Raw genomic sequence first — 8,661 nt, 5'->3', positions numbered from 1 at the left:
ATGATTGTGTCCCATTGATTGTCCTCACTCCACCAGATTTTTGTGATGCCTATTATATCAATATCCTCCTTTATCCTCTTCTATCCTCTCCTCCTGACTAAAACCTAGATAATCTCTATCAACAGACTCTCCTTTAAGAGAAGTCTCTGTCCGATCCACGTGCTCCTCTGCAGCAATTGGCTTTCCCCCATCTCTTAGTTTATTTTATAACTTTACATACAATGTTGCCACACATATTTTACCAGGACAATATCAATCAGCAAATTATGAATTTTCAAATGATACCTCACAAAGCATACTTTGTACAAAATTTATCATAGTCTTGTAAAATGGGTGAACGTGGGGTACAAGACTGTTAGCAGACCAACATGATCACAGAGAGAGATTGGATTTGATTCAAGGGGATTGAGCTTCACATTCCTTTTGTCACTATAGCTAAGCTGACAAGGCCATATCTAGCACAGTATATCTAGATTGACATGTCTGATAAACTAACAATTTATTTCTTTTGTTTAAATTCCATTTTCTCTTCTCAATACATCTTCCTTTGTTTCTTCTCCTTTTTCGAGGTTACTGTTGTCTGAGTAATTTCATGCAGACATCTCCATGGAAAAGAGGACGTGTAACCTCTATGGGGAAATGCTGATGAGTGAAGGGTGTCTGGAACCTTTGCCCCCTTCCCAGTCTCAATCAAGGGGCCTGGGAAGAGGAATCTTCTGCCAGGAAGTTATGATGCCATTGGGCTGTGGCAAACATAATGGGAGAAACAGAAAAATGAAGGAGACAAGAGTTGGTGGGTGTTATTCTCAAAGAGAAACCTCAACATTTGTGCTTGTCTATTCTGCTACAGTCCTTAATTACACAATCACAAACTATTATTTCCACATGACCCTACCTAATTCCATGTACAGCCTGGAGGGTGCACGGGCGGCAGGTGAAACTTCTCCTTGGGGAGGCTAGCTCCTTGCCCTGCCTCTTCCACCCACACTGCACCCTGGCTCTGCCCTAGGCCCTCCTCTGCCCACCACATCCCTCCTCTCCTCCACCCTCCTCCCCTGTATAGCCCCCCCATGCCTGCTGTGTCCCTCCTCTCCTCCATCCCCTCCCTCCAAGGCCCCCACCACTCACACTCTCCATGTCCCCCCTCTCCTACATCCCCCACCCCCATAAGGGCTGGGGGGCAAAAAGGGACATGCCGAGCAGCAGGCAGGGGGGTCTAACAGGGGAGGGGGAGAGGAGGGATGCAACAATTGGTAGGGCCTTGGGGAAGAGGTGAGGCCTCCCTGGCCTATTATACCCACCTCCCAGGGCAGTGGGTAAGCAGCCATGGAAACTAGAGAATCCTGGCTCGATCTGAGCTAAACTGTAAGTCCACTGGGGTCAGTAGAATTACACTCCAAAATGATGCCAGTGTAACTGACAGCAAATTTGCCAGGTTGAGTGGTTGTGTAAGACCAAGGCATAGGTGCACTCACTGAACATTGAAATTAATGTATTTAAAGTAACATTTTAAAATAAATTATTTCTAAATATTATTTTTAAAAAATCTAATTAAATCAATTTCAGTGGAGAAAAGCAATTGTTAATGCTGATAGTACCTGTATTTTGTATCCCCTACCTCTTCACTTCTGTTCCCAGCATTAAGGAGAAATGTTCTCCACCCACCCACGTTATTGGAATAGTTTAACGTTCATCCAATGAGGAACGTGAACTATTCCTCTCCCTCCACCCCAGCACCATTGCTTACTTGTTTATCAGAAGAGGAATTTCCCAGGTGAACGACCGAAGCTTTGTCCAGCAGCACTTTCTGAGGTATATCATATTGTATGGACATCCATTTCAAAACAAATACATTTTCTCTATTGGAGGTTCAAGCTGCCTTACCATATACTGCCTGCAAAGCTACCTCAGCTGTATACAGATGATGTATGTATATGTATCCTGCAATCAAAGTACCTTAGATGCCTTGAAATCCGTACCCCCAATGACATCAACTCCATCAGAGCATGGATTAGTAATGTTGCTTCATTCTCAGGGCTGTGAACATCACATTGTGCTGCTGTTGATGCCGTTAGCTCTTTTATGGCAAATGTTATGTCTTTTGCCTGCCTTTTTTCCCCCATTTCTGCTCCCTGGGAGCAAGGACTCAGCCCCTACTTAGACTCTCTCACAGCTGGCAGGTGTGGGTGAAGAAAACATGCTATTGCAGGGCTGTTTTAAAAAAAAAAAAGAATGAAAAGTACTCACCCAAAGGTCTGCCCTCAAGCCAAGCTCTACCTACTGAAAATGCCTCCCATAGCAGATTGTGCCACGTTAAAATATGATCAGATAGACACCGCTGGGCTCCTCCCCTTGGTGGAGCATCAGTCATTTGACTCCAGGAAAAAGCTGCCTAAGCCACATCCATCAGAGCAGCCCTTGCCTCTGCTAGTCTGAGAGGAGAGTGGGACTGACTGGCTGCAAGCCTTAGATGACCCACTGGTCTTAGAGGGACAGGCTCTTTGGGGACACAGGTGCATCTTTCACTCCATCCCTCCTCTCAGGCCTTTTTTACTCTACTGGTGAACCTGAGATAGAAGAAATGGTGGTGCCTTCCAATATCATATACTTATGGTACCAAAATGAAGCACAATTCATATATGATCCTCCCTTTTTTTTTTTTTTAAATACATACTTTGGCAGAAGAGAAATAGTTAACACTGACATTTAAATGAGCATATTTAATACCCACTGAGATGACTGTGGGGTAGTTCACACCTCTCATACCATACTAGGCTGGGCTTTGCAGATACTAACACGTATAAAAGGCCAAGTAGACACTCATTTGTTTATCTTAAGTCAGGATTCAGTTTAAACGAAAGCAAAATAATCCTCTTAAACTAATGTCTACATAGGAGTTTGTTCTGGTTTAACTAGCTTTCAAACCAATTTAAATTACCGTAACTTGTGTGTGAAGAGAAGACTTTCCTTTAAAATAATAAAATGCTTAAAATTCAGAGAATGAATTCAGACATAGGACAGGCATTCTGGGAACACCCTGCAACCACCCCCACAAGTAGGGTGGGCATGAAATATTCTGCAAGGCAGTTTCTTTCCTCCACAGTTGATTTATCAGGTTTAATGCAGATGTAGTAAAAATAAGCTTGTCAGGACAGGGATTCTTTTCTGTCTGCAGAGCATCCAGCACCATATGGCACTATGCCCCTGCTCATAATGAAAATATTTACCAGCACTAACAAAACCCAACACATGGCAGTTGCACAATTTCTCAGGTGAAAGGAGAAAAAAATACTGATGCAGAAATCGATTATTTCTACTTGCTATTTGATTTATGCACTCTTAAAGAAAAACAATTACTCTATTCTCATTCAGTCTGTGGAAACTGTACTCTAGTCAAAACATTTTCTGTATCAAAGCCTCTGTGAGCTGCCCACCAGTTGGTCAGAAGCATCTCTTCCAGCCACATAATCCTGAGATCCAACCAACTGCACTGCACTACTTAGTTGTGTGATAGCTAAGTACACTAGTCTGCACAAGGTGGGACTACTTAGAAATAGTTTGTTAGGGAATTTGCCCCTAACTCATAGGTTGGCAGATGGAGAGAGTAGAGCAGGAGTGGTAACTCTTGCTGTCCGTCTGCCTCCTTCTCCTCATCTTCTTTTAGCTCCCTACTTGCAGAAAGCTACATACAAGCTGAGTAGGTTGTTTGCTGGTAGTTGAGATGTGGAGAAAATCTGTTGACCATCAAAATAAAACCACTAACAGTAAAATGTCAAGTCTAACAAAACCCACCCTATGAAAGGGGACTTACACACTCACCCAGAAAGACTGAAAGCCAGCACTTGATAGGTTAAATCTTTTGAATAAGGGATCATTTTAACAAGGAAATCAAACAGGTTGACTTTCCATATCCACTAATACTCCACTGTATGTGGGGTGGGTTCTTCTTTAACAAGGTGTATAATAAATTGCACATTGATTAAAAACCCCTTACAACCCCATATTTATTTCACCTATCTGTTCCAACCCCCCTTTAACTAGGGTGAAGGTTTGTTTGAGGCAATGAAAACAAGTTTAAATTGTTCAACAAAGGAAGTGTAACATTGAGTAATATTGGTGCTAGTTTTTAGCGGATAACTCTCTAGCCCATAACCTCATGTGGGAGTTCAGCTGATGATCTTCTAAATACCTTAAATTTGATTTATTTAGATGTGGTCTACAAAAAGGTATAAAAAGCATTTCAACTCTATATGAAACTCCAACAAGGGTTTAGCTGAAAAAGAAAAATGTTATTTTAAATAAGACCATCACTAAACAGAGCAGGAGATAGAATTTTATTTGACTTTTGTAGTACATCCTTTAACAGAGAAAATTTAGATTATGTTGGCTAAAGCATACAGTCTCCAATGCAACGATTACACTGAGAAGCACCGGCCGTACAAGAAAAAACCAACAGCAGCTTAATCATCATTTTTAAGTTTCTTGATCTTGTACTTATGGCGTTCGATTTCTTTCTGCAGCCGCTCTATTTCTTTCTTGTGATGATCGATTTCTTCTTCATGATGTTTCCTCAAAGAAGCCAGCTGTTCCGCCTCCTTCTCCCTGCACAGTGCACATCACCAGTTCAGACAAACCAAGTTATTTGGGAGTTTGAGATTGACTTGGTTTAAGTAGACTGTCTAAATCAAACTCCCACCCACCCACAAGTGTCCCGAGACACAGAAGGGTTTCAAAGCTTACATAGCTAATTGGATCACCTTCATTTCAGGACAACAGCAGACAATGTTTCCAACTAGACAGGAACACAGGATTCTATAGACTGATTGGCACCACTGGACACAAAGCCTAGGTTGCTGAGCTACACCGACAATCCCCATCAAGCAGGTATGTTCTCCTGGGAGGGCGGCAATCAGGACTGCGCTGCTGTTAACATTTACCAAACCTGACCCTATCTAGCAGCAGTGCCCCAAAACGAAAAGGCTAGAGTTTACCAGGTCGTACCCCAATTTTATGAAGAGAAATCAGGTTGTAAATGGATGAAAAGGGTAGGGTGCAACACACACAGGTCACAGAGTAACAGCCGTGTTAGTCTGTCTTTGCAAAAAGAAAAGGAGTACTTGTGGCACCTTAGAGACTAACCAATTTATTTGAGCATGAGCTTTCGTGAGCTACAGCTCACTTCATCGGATGGGAAACTGCAGTAGACATTGTATACACACAGAGACCATGAAACAATACCCCCTCCCACCCCACTGTCCTGCTGGTAATAGCTTATCTGGACAGTGGGGTGGGAGGGGGTATTGTTTCATGGTCTCTGTATGTATACAATGTCTACTGCAGTTTCCCATCCGATGAAGTGAGCTGTAGCTCACGAAAGCTCATGCTCAAATAAATTGGTTAGTCTCTAACGTGCCACAAGTCCTCCTTTTCTTTTTGCACACAGGTCACTACATAGGGTGCTGGGATACTACAGAGATGGGCATGATAGCAGACAGCTCTTCTAACAGAGAGAGAGCAACCGCAGCTATTGATATTGCCTTAACATCTAGGAGGATCTGAGGTCTCAGCTGGGACATTCAGGGTCTTTCACCCGCCCCTCGCCTCATGCCGGCAGCGAGACTCCGCTCTCAGTCTCGAGCGGACTGGGCGCGCCAGGGCCCGTGCAGCCGCCGGCGAGAGGCGTGGGGCTTCTCACGGCGAGCCAGCCTCACAGGGCAGTCGCTACAGGAGGAGCGAGCCCGCAAGCGGCCCGAGCAGCCGAGCACCGGCCCGAGGGCACCAGGCGCCGGGCACGGGGCGCAGCCTACGGCAGCGAGCGGGCGACCCCCTGCTCCCGGGCAGCCCCCGAGGGTCAGACGCGCTGCCAGGGCCCCCAGGAGGTTACGCGGGCTGCAGCCGGCGGCGGGCCGGACCCGGGCAGGGGCAGCCAGGCTCCCCGCTCTCCCACGCGGGCGGGGGCCGCGCAGCTCGGAACCCAGGAGTCCGGGCGGCGCACGAGACTCACCTGAAGTACCGCTCCTCGTGGGCCGCCTGCCTCTTCCCGAAGGCCCCTCCGGCCTCACGGATCGAGCCGCCGCCGCCGCCGCCCTTCCCAGCCCCGCTCCCCAGCTCGCCCAGCTGCGGGGAGAGACACACGTCAGGGAAGCCCCAGGCCCCGCCTGCCCCCGCGGCGCGGCGCGGCGCCTCGCCCCTCCCGGCGCCCCTCCGCGGCCGGGACAGAGTCACGCCCGGCGGCCGGGCCGCGGTACCTGGTCGGAGCCGGAGCCCGAGCTCCATCCCCGCTGCTGCAGCGCCAAGGCCCCGCGCAGGCCCCCGCGCAGCCCCGCCGCCATCGCCGCCGCCATCGCCCGCCTGCCCTTGGCGCGGTCGCACTCTGAGGCGCCGCGGCCCCGCCTGACGACGGCGCGCGCAGCCAGCACCGCCCACGAGCCGCGGCGGGGGGGCGGGGCCGGCTCCGCGCCAATCCGTGCCGGGAGCGTGGGCGGGGCCGAGAAGCCCGGCCCCTGGGAGAGCGCGGGCTGCGCGCGCAGGCTGGGAGCTCGCGCGGCCGGGGCGGGTAGGGGCCGGGTCTGTGCGCCGGGCGCCGCCTGGGCCTGTCGCTGCGGGGCCGTCAGCGGGGAGGGGCCGGCTCAGTCCGGGGGCTCGCGGGGCGGCTTTGCTGCTGGTCGGTGGGAAGCCATTCGCGGGGGTCCCCAGTGCGGGCTGCAGCCGAGCGTGCGGGGCCGCTGCGGCGCTCAGCAGGGGGCGGGGCCCAGTGGCGGGCCGGGCGGGGCGGGGCGGGGCCCAGTGGCGGGCCGGGGCCCAGCGCGGCGCTCAGCAGGGGGCGGGGCCCAGTGGCGGGCCGGGCGGGGCGGGGCGGGGCCCAGTGGCGGGCACGTCCCGCGGGCCGGGGCCGCTGCGGAGCTCAGCAGGGGGCGGGGCCCAGTGGCGGGCCGGGCGGGGCGGGGCGGGGCCCAGTGGCGGGCCGGGCGGGGCGGGGCGGGGCCCAGTGGCGGGCCGGGTCCCAGCGCGGCGCTCAGCAGGGGGCGGGGCCCAGTGGCGGGCCGGGCGGGGCGGGGCCCAGTGGCGGGCACGTCCCGCGGGCCGGGTCCCAGCGCGGCGCTCAGCAGGGGGCGGGGCGGGGCCCAGTGGCGGGCCGGGCGGGGCGGGGCCCAGTGGCGGGCCGGGTCCCAGCGCGGCGCTCAGCAGGGGGCGGGGCCCAGTGGCGGGCCGGGCCGGGCGGGGCGGGGCCCAGTGGCGGGCCGGGCGGCGGGCACGGGCCGGGGCCGCTGCGGAGCTCAGCAGGGTGCGGGGCCCATGTTTTCCACCCCAGTCATGAATTTATAGACCTCTATCAGATCCCCCCTTAGTCATCGCTTTTCCAAGCTGAAAAGTCCCAGTCTTTTTAATCTGTCCTCATACAGCAGCCGTTCTATACCCCTCATCGTTTCTGTGCCCTTCTCTGCACCTTTTCCAAATCCAATATGTCTTTCTTGAGATGGGGTGACCAAATCTGCATGAACTATTCAAGATGTGGGCATACCATGGATTTATATAGAGGCAATATGATAATTTTCTCTTATTATCTATCCCTTTCCTAATGATTACCCAATCTTCTGTTAGCTTTTTTAATTGCCAATGCACATTGTGCAGATGTTGATAGAGAACTCTCCACAATGACGCCAAGATCTCTTTATAGGGTTCAGCTAATTTAGACCCCATCATTTTATATGTATAGTTGGGATTATAGTTTGCCAAGTGCATTACTTTGCATTTATCAACATTGAATTTCTCCTGCCATTGTGTTGTCCAGTCACCCAGTTTTGTGAGATCCCTTTGTAACTCTTTGCAGTCTGCTTTGGACTTAACTATCTTGAGTAATTTTGTACTATCTGCTAATTTTACCACCTCACTGTTTACCCCTTTTTCCAGATCATTTATGAATATGTTGAATAGGAGTGGGCCCCCGTACAGACCCTTGAGGGACACCACAATTTATCTCTCTCCAGGCTCACCTTTTATTCCTGCCCTTTGTTTCCTATCTTGTAACTGATATGTGTGGCAGTACTTTCAGAATCATCTAAGGATCCTTAATTTACTGTAATGAGAAGCCTTTTGTTATCTTTATCACCCTGTTTATAAACAAACTCCCTGCTGCAAAGGTTGTGCTGCTCCCAGCTTTTGAACTCATCACGTCTCACACTCAAGCTGTTGCAGTTAAGAGCACTGTCTGGGGCTAGCGTAAGTAGACCTTCCCTAGAAACTCGGGGGCTAGAGCCGTCCCCTACCCCCCTAAATGGCACGCCTGCACCAAGAATACTTCACCGACATCAATGTTGGCAGCTCAGGGATAGTGCACATTATAAGTTCATCTTTGAGAACACGACTGTTCAGAAAGCTGCATTCAGGTAGCTGTAGCCTTGTTGGTCCCAGGATATTAGAGAGACAAGGTGGGGGAAGGATTATCTGTTATTGGACCAGTTTCTGTTGGTGAGAAAGACATGCTTTTGAGCCACACAGATAAAAGATAAGGAGTACTTGTGGCACCTTAGAGACTAACCAATTTATTTGAGCATGAGCTTTCGTGAGCTACAGCTCACTTCATCGGATGCATACCATGGAAACTGCAGCAGACTTTATATACACACAGAGAATATGAAACAATACCTCCTCCCACCCCAC

At 50.5% G+C, this 8,661-nt stretch overlaps 1 protein-coding gene across 1 annotated transcript; it reads right to left on the bottom strand.

The window, feature by feature from the left end:
- Positions 1 to 4,319: 4,319 nt before the first annotated feature.
- On the bottom strand, positions 4,320 to 6,382 carry ATP5IF1 (ATP synthase inhibitory factor subunit 1). The gene is made up of 3 exons (XM_073317730.2): positions 6,249 to 6,382; positions 6,005 to 6,117; positions 4,320 to 4,602 (listed from the first exon to the last, which is right to left on the bottom strand). Exons 1-3 carry the CDS (start codon positions 6,342 to 6,344, stop codon positions 4,461 to 4,463), a joined length of 351 nt encoding a protein of 116 aa, XP_073173831.1. The 5' UTR covers positions 6,345 to 6,382; the 3' UTR covers positions 4,320 to 4,460.
- Positions 6,383 to 8,661: the final 2,279 nt, after the last annotated feature.

This window comes from Lepidochelys kempii, chromosome 19 (assembly GCF_965140285.1).
Source record: "Lepidochelys kempii isolate rLepKem1 chromosome 19, rLepKem1.hap1, whole genome shotgun sequence".
Classification (NCBI taxonomy): Eukaryota; Metazoa; Chordata; order Testudines; family Cheloniidae; genus Lepidochelys; species Lepidochelys kempii.
The sequence above is the reverse complement of the archived record's forward strand: the minus strand, read 5'-3'. Positions and strand labels throughout refer to the sequence as shown.

What these genes read in the sequence shown, in the direction of transcription:
- ATP5IF1 (XM_073317730.2), bottom strand. Translation starts at nt 6,344, where the DNA reads ATGGCGGCGGCGATGGCGGCGGGGCTGCGCGGGGGCCTGCGCGGGGCC. An exon ending in CGGGCTCCGGCTCCGACCAG is followed by an intron (nt 6,118 to 6,248) that starts GTACCGCGGCCC and finishes CTCTCCCCGCAG; the next exon opens with CTGGGCGAGCTGGGGAGCGG. An exon ending in CACGAGGAGCGGTACTTCAG is followed by an intron (nt 4,603 to 6,004) that starts GTGAGTCTCGTG and finishes TGCACTGTGCAG; the next exon opens with GGAGAAGGAGGCGGAACAGC.